General features: G+C 37.7%; 1 protein-coding gene across 2 annotated transcripts; it reads left to right on the forward strand.

Annotated features, from left to right (window-relative positions):
* Positions 1–181: 181 nt before the first annotated feature.
* Positions 182–11,413, forward strand: LOC140746377 (lysosomal acid glucosylceramidase-like). Of its 2 annotated transcripts, none has more exons than XM_073078502.1 (12): positions 182–569; positions 2,331–2,458; positions 2,727–2,784; positions 3,472–3,607; positions 3,864–4,020; positions 4,772–4,932; positions 5,676–5,799; positions 6,350–6,463; positions 8,316–8,463; positions 8,917–8,993; positions 9,866–10,155; positions 11,070–11,413. In XM_073078502.1, exons 1-12 carry the CDS (start codon positions 512–514, stop codon positions 11,167–11,169), a joined length of 1,551 nt encoding a protein of 516 aa, XP_072934603.1. In that variant the 5' UTR covers positions 182–511; the 3' UTR covers positions 11,170–11,413. The 2 variants fall into 2 exon arrangements, with proteins under 2 accessions (XP_072934603.1, XP_072934604.1); XM_073078503.1 differs by having other exon boundaries at positions 185–560.
* Positions 11,414–13,159: the final 1,746 nt, after the last annotated feature.

The raw sequence follows: 13,159 nt of genomic DNA on the forward strand, positions 1-13,159 counted from the left end.
CTAGGAATCAATTAAGGAACAGTAAATAGTATAATTGTGGAAAAAGTGTGGGGTGCTCCATTTATCAGGTTCGAAAAGCGCCCCAGCGTTTTTAAGTTTTTTAAACTATATTTATTTTATTAATTGTTGTAGGCGCTAGTGCCGTCTCGTTGTCGTGTCGTGTCCTGTAGTTGCAATGAAAAGCCAATTAGGTATACTAGGCTAATTGAGAACTCTGCTTGATTTTACGATAACCACGCATGGTAATGCTCAATTGCTCAACTATTAAAGTACTAACGAGGACATAATTACAGTTATTATATGTAAATCGAGACATTGAACAAAATAGTGTTGATATCGTCGGATAAGCATTGATTATGATGCTGTCTCGCTCATAACTGTAATATTAGAGCAGGATGAAGTATGTAGTTATTTGAGCTTCCCATATCCAGTCTTGTTTGTGTTCTTGTTGAGTATAGAGTGATGTGTTAGTATTTTTAGACGTTTTTGTTATGATAAAATTGTTTTTAAGATGAAATTGTTTTTGGTGCTTCTCTTTTGTGTACATTGCACTATAGCTGGTGAGTATGGTATATTTTCATTAATTTTATGTTGGTTAACGGGAATATATTTATAATCTTTAAGTCTCCACTTAACTCAGGTACTTCAAATCTGTCTTTCCAAATATGATTGCCTAAAATGGTTCACAAAAGGTTTGTTAACTAAGGTTGACCGACCATTGGCTACTATCGCTTTAGTTGGCAGCTCAAGCGATTAAATAGTGGTTAACGCGACTGCTAAAAGACAGTTTACGGCGAATATTAAGTAGTACTGTAGTTTGCAGCGACTGTCAACAGATTTAATTTTATTCTTCAAATTAAATCAAATATTTCTGCCTATAAACAGTAGTGTTAAGAGGCGTTGTGTTTTGGTTGGAAGGGTGTGGTAAGGGAAACATACTTTTCCGAGGCGTTTCAGCTCAGCAGTCCTAAGGGGTAGCGGCGCATCTGTGGCCGACCCTGAGGTCCTACCTGAGTAGGAACATCTCACACTATCTGGGGTTGATTACAGATGTCCATAGACGGCAGGAGCCACTTACCATCAGGTGAACTGCATGCTCGTCTGATAGTCCTATATTTTAAAAAACTTCTTATGTGTAAAAAACTACTTATGTCTGCTCGTCGGTCGCTCAAACAATAAATTGAACGCTCGAACGAAAGCGACTTAAGCAACTGCTCAGTAGCTTAAGCTACTAAATGGTAGCTCACACAACTATCGTTCGGTTAGTAGCCAATGAATAAGCCTTAAGGACTATGCTCAAACGACTAATAGAAGTCAATCTGCATTATTTATTTTAGTTTAAAATACAGTTGCTCTACTAAACAAGGCACCACGATTGATGCTTATTTGTATAGAAGTCAATCTGCATTCTTTATTTTAGTCTGAAATACAGATGCTCTACTAAATAAATAAGGCACTACGACTTATACTTATTTGTATGTCGTGGTGTCATTTACCAGAATTTGGAATAATATTTTTGTTATGATTATTCTTATCGTGTATGGGGATATTATTTTTACTCTTTCATAATTCATATGTGTACTTATTTGGGTTTGTTTGTATTAAGATAAGATTATTTACGTGAAGGTTGTTAACGTTTGTTTTTAGTAAATAAATGAGTTCTTTAATTATGTTGTAATGAATCTTTTAATTTAAATACCACCCTGCTAGTGTCAATTCTTTGACTGAAAATGTCTGAGAATGATATTGAGCATAGTCAATCGCTATGCTAGAGCTATGATGACTCGCGTAGCGGAGCGGTCTGACGTGCTGAGGGTTCCGGGTTCGATCCCTGAATTCTGAATGATGAAATTAACTAAAGTCCTGGGATTGGGTGTTTGTATATTCGTCTTTGTGTGTGTCTATAGCACCCACGCACAGGGAATTCTAGTGTGGGGCTGTTAGTGTAAAAAGCATATGTTTTTATGTTAGTTCGGATGGGTAAACTTCACGTACCTTTGAAAACATTTTGGGAACGGTGTGAATGCTAGCTGACTTACATAATAGATGACTATATTAGTTTTTAGTACCAGTAACGCATCTGTGATAGGCTTGAGGTAGAATCTGTCCTAAATAAATTTTGTCACAGATGTTTATGGGCAGCAGTGCGCAATTACCGTAAGGGACTACGAGGACATTTGCAACTTTAATCTTATAAAAAAGCAATTGCTATTTCCTACCTTACATCCCATATTTACTACCCAAGTTCGAACACAACCATATGAAAAGGTGAGTGCTTTGGAGACCCAATGCATATTATTATATTAATGCAATGTATTATAATTGCACAGACAAACCATGTGCAGCGAGGCAGATCCCGGGTAGATCGGTGGTGTGTGTTTGCAACGAGACCTACTGTGATGAGGTCGTGAGGCAGCCGCCGGCACCTGGGCAGTACGTCATCTACACCACCTCTGAGGTACATAACTTATAGGGTTGATAGGTTAGTCCTTCTCTAATAATTCTACGTGTAAGTATTGCGGTTTGAACAAGGCTAGTAAATAGTTCTTCTGAGTGCCAATTAGTACTTTTTCACACGAACTTGGAAAAAGTGGAACATCTCCTCAAAAAGATGCAAAAATATCACTTTTTCAAACTCAGCTATGTATTGGCGACATGTAAAATCATAATAGGTTACATTTATTACAAAGGTACATGTTATTTTTAAATATGTTTTGTTATTTCAGAGCGGATTACGATTCAACAAAACTGTTGGACTGTTCCAAAAATATAGAAAAGGATCTTGTAAGTATATTAGCATAATATGAATAGAACCATAAATAGTGATGCTATAATACATTTTACCTTTCCCTAGTAGAAGAAAAGATTTGCCCACATAACTTTGAAAAATCAGAGGTGCGTGCCTGGGATTTTAACCCGTGCGTATTAGAAATCAATTATCACTTGCTAAACGGTGAAGGAAAACATCGTGAGGAAACCTGCATACCTGAGAGATTTAAAAAAAATCTTAATTGTATGTGAAGTCTACCAATACGCACTTGGCCAGTGCGGTGGACTATGACCTAATCCTTCTCATTATGAGAGGAAACCCGTGCCGAGCAGTGAGACAGTAATGGGTTGATGATGACGCAGTGCATCTAATGGTAAGTGGTCTGTTATCAATCCCAGGTAGGATTAGATATTCCTAGTTGAGGTTGGCCACAGATGCGCCGTTACCTCTGACGACTAAGGAGGAACGCATCGGAAAAGTATGTCTCCCTTATCAGACCCTTCAAACCACTGCCTAACATCAGCAGTGCTTAACACTGTTGTTAGGCAGATATAGGTGTGGTGGTGCCGCCGTAGTTAAATCACAAAGGATTCTATCGCGATAAAACTACAGCGGCTTATTTCACGCGTGCAGGCCACGAGTGAGACCCGCGTGACAGGAAAGAGATCCTTATTGATATCTCTTCTTCAATTTTGTTACAGTGAAATGTTCAACATGTATTGGTTTGGATCCAATGACCCGCTTCCAAAGGGTCGAAGGTTTCGGAGGCGCCGTCACAGATGCCGCTGCTATTAACTGGAAGAGCTTACCAGATGTACTACAGAAGTATTTGGTTAAGTAAGTATGTTTTTATTGTGGTGGCAAATTAACGTACTTGATAGTAAGGGGGTGCGAAGTAACTGGTCTCTGGTAGAAAACTGTAGGTCGCATTCGGCAGCACCACCGCCATACCTATTTCTGCCTAACAACAGCAGTTTTAAGCGCTTCTGTGTTCTAGTTTGAAGGGTGTGGTAATCGAACCCTTGTAGATTGAATTGTAAACACTACACCAAATTAAAAAAAAACAAAAAACAATATTCTGATTTTTTTGCAGATCATACGCTAGTGAATATGGATTGGAATATAACATGCTAAGGGTGCCCATTGGGGGATGCGATTTCTCCACCCACCCTTATGCGTACAACGAGCTGCCGGTCAACGACACCCGTCTGACCAACTTCACACTCGCTCCCGAAGACAACATCTATAAGGTGAAGGTTTTTTTAACAACTAGATAACCTACCGTCTATAGTACCATTTAAGATTCGGTTCTATCATTGAAGAGAACCAGTGAAATTCGTCCGGGGAGTTACCACCGTCATACCTATTTTTGGTGTGAAGCAGTTCTGCATTTCGGTGGAGTGTGGATACTGGCTGCCTTACATATAACATACTTATATACGTAAACTTTCCTACACATTCGAATACCGCCTTGCACGTTTTCTGCTTAGCCTAAAGGTAGACTGGCAGTGAATGCTTCTAGCATTAAGTCCGCCTTTTATACCAGTGTTAGTTTAGGTATAATAAAGTAAATAAATAAATAAATATGAGGTAATATTTCAGTCCTCAGCTTATAACCCCTTCAGTTAGATAGATCGGCTTCAGATAGAACCTCTCCTCTTGTGGAGTTGCTTACTGATGTCCATGGGCGGCAGTATCCATTTACTATACAGCGAATTGTTCCTTTAATCTTAAGCAATTATTTTTACCCGATTGCGGAGGGTAATGTCTTTCGATGGTATGTTTATTCTTGTCATGCCTTTTTATTTGGCATGCCTTGCAGCTCAAATAACATGTGGGACACGTGTGTTGGACTACTTTACAATGTAGAAGTGAATATTTTTATCAGTTGGTGCTATATTTTTATAAAAATTCTGTAGTAAGTAATGTTAATCATATTCCTTGAGGTGATGTGGGGTGTCCAATTGGAGAGTAATATATTGATTGCTGTTTTTTTTCCAGATTCCACTAATCAAGTCTCTGATGACAGCAGCTACTGCGCCCATACACGTCGTGGGTACCACGTGGTCGCCGCCACCCTGGATGAAGACCAACAACAATTTTAGCGGGTTCAGTAGACTCCGACGCGAATTCTACCAAACATATGCTGATTATCATCTCAAGTAAGTATTCATAGGAAAAATATTACAAAAAGTACTTCGACTTCAATCTCACTATATAGCAAAAAATATATAAAATAATTCGCCATGTATGAGTCGAACCCGCACGTTGAGGCTTCCGTACTACCAAATGTTCATTATATTGTTTTTATTTATTTATTTACTCTTTATTGACCATGTTCAAAACAGTGTGGTGCAAAAGGCGGACTTAATGCTAAATAGCATTATCTCCCAGTCAACCTTAGGGATGTGCAGAAAAATTGATGGCGGTACAACTATACTAAAAAAAGAATACTAATAATAATAAATAGTACTGATTTTTATAAAATAACCATATTAAAATGTGTTTTGCGCGCACGATTGCGCGCGCCCTCTAGGTAGCGGACTAGGTATCTACACATACATACACATTAAAAGGTGGTAGAACCCTTTGTGGTTCGACTCCGGCGGCACCACCGCCACACCTACTTCTACCTAATAACAGCAGTGTTAGGCGCTGCTGTGTTCCGGTTTGAAGGGTGTGGTAAGGGAGACAGACTTTTCCGAGGCGTTCCAGCTTAGTCCTCAGGGGTAGCAGCGCATCTGTGACTGACCTCAGATAGGAATATCTAATCCTATCTGAGGTTGATTACAGATGTCCATGGGCGGCAGTAGCCACTTACCATCAGGTGGACTGCATGCTCGTCTGCTACACCTATAATATAAAAAAAAAAAAAACATTATGGAATTAAATAGCAATATTTTAGATTTATAGAAAAGTACGAGGCAGCAGGCGTGCCTGTGTGGGGGATTACGACCACGAATGAGCCAATCAATGGTGTTTTCAATCTTGCCAAGTTTAATACACTCGGATGGGATATAGAAAATATGGTAATTAACTACATATATAGTTACGTTACTCGTATAAGGCGTATGATGTTGACTTATTTCTTTGGAAAGATTAGATCTTAGGAAATATATAAATTACCAATAATACTATTAAATATTACAATTTATTCAAATTTAGGAAGGATATAAAATATATCTAATTTCTCTAACCTTCCAAAGATCAAAATTTTACTAATTACTAAGAATGTAATAGAGTTAAAAGATGATAGATACGAATTTTCAAAATGATTTGTTGTACACGATTTTAAATATATTTAAATGGTTACGACCTTGTTACGACTACTTTTTCATAAAGATATTTAATAATTCAAAGCATTAGAATAATTTGAAAACAAAATTGGACAATTTCTATTGGGAAGAAATTCAACGTTGAGCTTTGGTAAAACATTGGCTAAATTGATAATTAATAATGAATGGGTTTAGTTAATTATATTATATTTAATAATATAGATAAAATATAGATTAAAAGATATAAATATAGATTTTAGTTTTTAATAACTTTTTATACAATATTCTTGATATGATATTCCAGGGTGAATGGATCGTAAATAACCTGGGACCGACAATCAGAAATTCAACTTACAAAGATGTCAAGATATTTACCGGTGATGACCAACGGTTTACACTCCCATTCTGGTTTAATGTGGTAAGGAAAGTTTTAGCAATCAGGCATGTAGACACCAAACCACTAGGTCTTGGCTTTGTCCCTGTAGTTCAGGGTCGGAATCTGGTAACAGTATCGGACAGACAGGCAAGGCTGTCGTAAGAGGTGATGAAAAAGGAACTTCAGGTTGCTGTAAGAGTGGGAGTTCAAACTGAACGAATAAAATGAAGTCAGTTCCATCACTACACTTATTTATTTATTTATTATTTAGGCACACACAATACAGATACGAAAATAAAAACAAACACATATAAAGAAATAGTATGTACAAAGGCACTGATTATTTTTGTAAGAAATTTCTTCCAGCAGACCCGTGAGTTTATAGGTGGTGCAGAAAGGTAGTATCAGCGTGTACTATAAAGAGGTAAATAATAACATATTTATTACTTATTTGTAATATAAGTTTTTGGATTTCAGCGGCGACCATTTAACTTACATATGACCTTGGCCATCAGGAGTGGCAATGCATCTGTTATTGTCTTCAAGTGGGGTCCCTGTTCTATATTGAGTTGGTTACAGATGTCCATAGGCAGAAATGACCTTTTTTTGATGTGAAACATCTATAGCCGCACGTAAAACCGATTTCTGGCGTGGCGACGCATGCCGTGGCGTCGCCACGCTATACGATGGTATATATATACAGTCTATATGCAGTAGTGTGTACGGTGTGGCGACGCGTCGCCATGCGCAATCGAATTCAATAAATAGTCATCGTTATCTGGAAAAAAATCGTAATATTTTATTTTATCATTATGACATATTTAGTTCCTATCACAATATGTTATTTTCTGCATATTACTTTTACAAAATAATGTCGATGTTTCACATCTGCCAGGCGTCCCGTGACGGCTCTCATTTTTTTTCTCTTCTCGAGGGGAATCTTCTTCTTTTCATACTTGAGGACTTTCTTCAAAAGGTACCCGGTGCCGTGGGAGCGACACAGGGTTATGTGGGATTCTTACGCACTAAAACCCCCCGGTGGCCGTGCTCAGCGTTGCCAAGAGGACTCCGGGATCTCCTACGGAACGCAACCGGAGTCCTCTGAACGCGTTGCCCCTTCGGGCACCGCTTAGGTGAGCTTCGGGACTCACCACACCGTCTGGTGTTTACGACGGTATGCGACCACACACACCGCCGTCCTTCCCGGAGTTGCTTGCGAGACGGCTCGACCTCCCACTCTTGCCACCCGCAGCCCCGGAAGCCCCCTTTTAGTCGCCTTTTACGACAGGCAGGGGATACCGTAGCCCTATTCTAGTCCCGGAACTACAGGGACAAGGCCGTAATGACCTACCATCAGGACTGCTTGCTTGTCAAACTACTTCTATGTCAAAAACGACAAAAATCTATGGACTATGTGAAGTCGATGATAAACGACAACGATAGGTGTAAAATACTAATCTTGAAGGTGGTAGAACCCGCTGTAGTTCCACTCCGGCGGCACCATCGCCACAACTATTTCATTGATAACAGCAGTGGCTAACGCTGCTGTGTTCTAGTTTGAAAGGTGTGGTAAGGGACACATTTAAATGTACCAAACTAATGCAAAAAAAAAAAAAAATGTTCTCATGAACTAAACGCTATAATCTATATTGTATAATTCAATGTAATGTAATCATTATTAATATAATTATAATGTAATTTTAAAATGTTGCATGCTTCCCTGAAGCTACGTATGAGAAAAATTGTTAATATTCCTACCAACCCATATTGTGCCACTTTAAAGGCAAAGAAATGAATATATGACATATCTGGAGGTATCTGTGTCCGACCTCAAGTAGGAAATAAATCTTATCTGTTTGCTACCCCTAAATTATAAAAAAATCTAAATCCACAGTTACTACGCGAACACCCCAAAGCATTGGAGTATATCTACGGCATTGGAGTCCACTTCTACGCCGACAGAATCACACCGGCCTCTATACTGTCAGCTGTCACCATATCACACCCAGATAAGGTCATCCTGGCTACTGAAGCTAGTGAAGGTAAGTAAATAATAACGTACGAATTATAAGTTAAGTTTTTAATATGTAGTGGTTCGAATCCTAGACTGTTATTGTGGTTATATGTATGTTAGAAATTAAAAGAACTAAACATTATGAGGACAGCTACCATACCTGAACTGAAAATATAAAAATAAATCTCAAATTGATATAAAGTTTACCAATTGGTATTTGGCCAGTTTGGTAAACTTTGGCTTAAAACCTTCTTACTACAATAGGAAATTCGTGCTCAACAGTAGATGAAAATGTTACGTTGTTTCAAAAGTTGACTTATTTTTCTGGACAATAAATCAGTTTGGTTAAATGCACAAACCTTGGGTACAAATACTGGTCTGTGGTTAAATTACTTAATTACTTTTATTAATTTTTGTTATCGTAGCAAAAAAATCTAAGTCTGATTTTTGTCAATTAATATATAAAATCAACTTTTTTAAGGTTCATACCCATGGCAGGAAAAAGTAGAATTAGGATCATGGACGAGAGCAGTTAGTTACATAACAGATATAATTGAAGTAAGTACATTATATGAAACCTATTTTGAGAATGTTGAAATAAATAACAACAATATTGTACTCCTTTTGCCAATTTGAAATAAGGCTGTAATCTTTATTCAAGCGAAAAGTTCTTCTAATTGTTTGCGGCGAAGGAAACGATAACGTTTTGTCACGGAGTAGGTCGACATCTAATTACCAAAGTCGTAACCAATACCCCCTAGTATGAGTTTTTAAGTTTTTACAATATGACCGGTTTGGTATTTGTTTACGTATTTCCTATACATTTCCTGAGCTTTATCCTGAGGTATGCTCTCAAGACTATGACTACTTCAAGAGGGGTGTAAAAAGAGCTCTCCTGCAAAGCCGTCGATGCATTGGTGACTCCTCTGGTATTGCAAATGTCCATAGGCGACGGTGACTGCTTTCCATCAAGTACCCGTCTGCCTTACCGTAAGGTTACATATAAAAAAATATCCAATCATTTCTGATACAGTCCGCTGGGGGCGCTGAATGTAATACAAAAACAGTCATTTTTTAACGTAAAACGTAAAGGTAACTCAACGTAAAAAAGTTACAGGAGCAAGGAAGGAGTTTAAAGACATTTTCAATATCAAGTAACCCATTTGTAATTATCATAGCCGTACCCAGGAAGAGTTTTGGATGGAAGCATGTCAGGCTTGACAAGGAACAGGACACTGCACTCTTTTCCATATTTTATAAAATTCTCAATTTCTGAATCTCAAAACCAACATAAATTTAGCGTGAATTTTCAAATGAGAACCCTTCGTGTACTCACATATCATAAGTTCAAAGAAGCTTATTCTCAAAAAGCGACGGTTGTCACATACGAACATAGATACAATATTGTCACTATTATCCCATTATTTCAGGATATGAACCACAATGTGGTCGGCTGGATTGATTGGAACATGTGCTTGAATACCGAAGGTGGTCCGAACTGGGCGAGAAACTTCGTCGACTCCCCGATCATCGTTAATGCTACAAACAAGGAGTTTCTCAAACAACCGATGTTTTACGCCATGGGACACGTGTCCAAGTTCGTACCTAGGGATTCTCGAAGAATCAAACTGACGGAGCACAAGTCTTTCTTAGTCTCGTCAGTGAAGAGTGTAGCGTTCTTAACACCCCGTTCTACAATCGTTCTTATTATGTACAATAAGTAAGTATATATCTTTATGACATTGGAATAGCAAACGCGATTAATTGTTGTCATCTGATGGTAAGTGATCAATGCCCATGTCTATGGCCAACTCGATAAAGAACATGTCTAATTGAAGCAGATCAGAGATGCGTATCCACTCTACGGACTTAACGATTCCACTCCATATGATTTTAGACTAAAATTATCGCGGAATTGAGACATTTTATTATGTAACGGGTACTCACGATATGCGTTTATTGCCGATATTTCGACCCAATTGCATAGATCGTGGTCACGGCGAAACTGAGGTGGAGGGGAGAAACCGTTGACAAGTACTAGTGGTAGATTAATCTATCTACCCTACGTCCACTTCCACCACGTTTTTATTTTCTAGGTTTCATATCACCACTAACAATATCCTTACGCACCATACTTTGCACTATTTGTGACTTGCATAAACTATCAGTATCGCCATGACCACGGTCCATGCAACTGGGTCATAATATCGGCAATAAAAAACGCATATCGTGAGTACTCGTTACATAATAAAAAGATTCTACTCCACTTCCAGTCTAAGGATTGTTTGAATGTCAGCCGGTAGCGGAAGAGAAACTGATAAAGGGACAATGTTTATGGTTGCTGTTACAAGCTTTTGTTGCAATTAACCCACTTCTCGGTATCCGATTGAGCTGAAACATTTCATACACGAAGTTTGGATGACAATGCATGTTTAAAATAATGACGTCAATATGACCACTTTTATGCACACACAAAATATTATCCATATTATGTGTGTGCAAAAGAATAAGTAAGAAGCATTTTCTGGGAAAAATATACAATAATGTTATTAAAAAGATTGTTTGTAAATTGTTTTTTTTTAATATGAATATTGTTTTTATTGTTATAGTTTAATTGCTATTTTTGTGTTGCAGGGGCTCTGCGAGGAATGTTGGTATCAAATGTGGAAAAAAACAAACGTTGGTGCGTTTAGAAGCCAAGTCAATCACCACTATGGAATTCTTGTCAGACTAATATCTACAACTATATAACTTATGTAAAATGTAAATTAAAATCATCTTATATATAAAATTCTCGTCTCACTATGTTAGTTACCGTACTCCTCCGAAACGGCTTTACCGATTTTCACCAAATTTTATAGGCATATTCAGTAGGTCTGAGAATCGGCTACTATCTATTTTTCATACTCCTAAGTGATAAGGGTTGTTCACCCTTAACATTTTTTTATTTATATGGCAACACAACGTTTGCCGGGTCAGCAAGTATATATAGTATATATAATATTTTAACGTCAAGGGTACACGATACCCGGTTTTAATTGATACCTACATGAATATTCAATTCTGTTTGGTCTTAGTTAATTTGTATAATTATATTTTAATATGTAACGGGTACACGATACGCGGTTTTAATTGATACATGAATGTTCATATTTTCGTCTAACCAATTTGTATAAATTTTAATATGTAACGGATTCTCAAGATACGCGGTTTTTATTGATTTTTGTCGATATTTTTACCTAGTGACAAGGGTTGTGGTGACAAAGTAGAGGCACGTCAGTCACGTTGCAACTGCGTAATTGTAAACCCGTGAATCCGTGTGTAGTAAGGTGGTAGAACCCTTTGTGGTTCGACTCAGGCGGCACCACCGCCACACCTATGTCTGCCTAATAACAGCAGTGTTAGGCGCACTGTGTTCCGGTTTGAAGGGTGTGGTAAGGGAGACAGACTTTTCCGAGGCGTTCCAGCTTAGTCCTCAGTGGTAGCGGCGCATCTGTGGCCGACCTCAGGTACGAATATCTAATCCCATCTGGGATTGATTACAGATGTCCATGGGCGCATTAGCCACTTACCATTAGGTGGACTACATGCTCGTCTGCTACTCTTATATTATAAAAAAAGTAGCTCAAACATTATCCAAATTGTAAAATAAATAAATCATGATTCAATCATTGAATATTATTTGTGTACATCAACCCTAGCATCTCTACATAACACACACAACATCACCTAAAACAGCAAAATTGCGGTGGCGGGGAGAAATCGAAGTGATATTAATTGAGTAATCTGGTGGTAGAATACCGCGTATCGTGAGTACCAATAACATATAAAAATGTCTCAATTCCGCGATAATGTTAGTATTATATAATAATTAAATAAAATTAATTAATTAAAATATTATATAAAAAAAGTGTGTGTGTGTCAGCTACGACGCACGATTGGAGTTTACTCCTTACGAACGATAATTATGATATATATCGAATAGAAAATAGTTAATGACGTTTTAATGTTTTATATATTGCTAATTATTTTTATTGTAATAATTACTTTCATATGGGATTTGAACTTACTGTATTTTAAATAATAAAAGCACTCTTGATTCATATTTTGGGTAAAAACGCTACTTCCTTTTTGAGAGGATATGATGATTGTAATAAAAAAGGAGGGATTGTAATGGTACGCCCAGCGACATGTATACATGTCCGAAACGAAATGTACCGTAACCGTCCACGGACATGTATACATGTCCGAGTTTAGCACCTTCGTATTTGGCTTATTTTAAATTATCTATGTTTTATTTGTGGCTAAAAATACTTTTAATATGTAGTCTGTGAACCTATTTTACCGATACAATGCATACCTTCACGTCACTAGTACAAAAAAATAAAATTATGACATTTCTATTCAGTGACTTCACTGGTGTTGCGCGTAAAGTGTGGATATATATGTTTGTCTCTTTCTACGTAACGCCTCAACTTTTCGTGTTACACTTGATTTTACTCCTCATAAAATTTCCGTACCGGGCCTTATAACTCAAATCGTTTCTTAAGGAGTAAACTCCAATAATCTTCTTCTTTCTTCTTAGTCGTTCCTTCATGGCTGAAGTTTGTGCCTGCTTTGGAAGTCTTTTATGCAGGTGTTCTGCATATCCAGCCAGTACGCTCGGTCGTCTGCTTTTCTAAAGCACTCCGTAACAGACATCTTGGTGAGGCCTTTGATCTGGT

Source organism: Epargyreus clarus, unplaced genomic scaffold, assembly GCF_041222505.1.
Source record: "Epargyreus clarus isolate Ecla_fem2 unplaced genomic scaffold, WU_Ecla_fem_2.2 ptg000012l, whole genome shotgun sequence".
NCBI classification, from domain to species: Eukaryota; Metazoa; Arthropoda; class Insecta; order Lepidoptera; family Hesperiidae; genus Epargyreus; species Epargyreus clarus.

Excerpts from the sequence above, each read along its gene's own strand:
- LOC140746377 (XM_073078502.1), top strand. The coding sequence starts at position 512 with ATGAAATTGTTTTTGGTGCTTCTCTTTTGTGTACATTGCACTATAGCT. Across the intron at positions 4,021-4,771 it reads CCGAAGACAACATCTATAAG|ATTCCACTAATCAAGTCTCT; the intron begins GTGAAGGTTTTT and ends TTTTTTTTCCAG. Across the intron at positions 10,156-11,069 it reads GTTCTTATTATGTACAATAA|GGGCTCTGCGAGGAATGTTG; the intron begins GTAAGTATATAT and ends TTTGTGTTGCAG.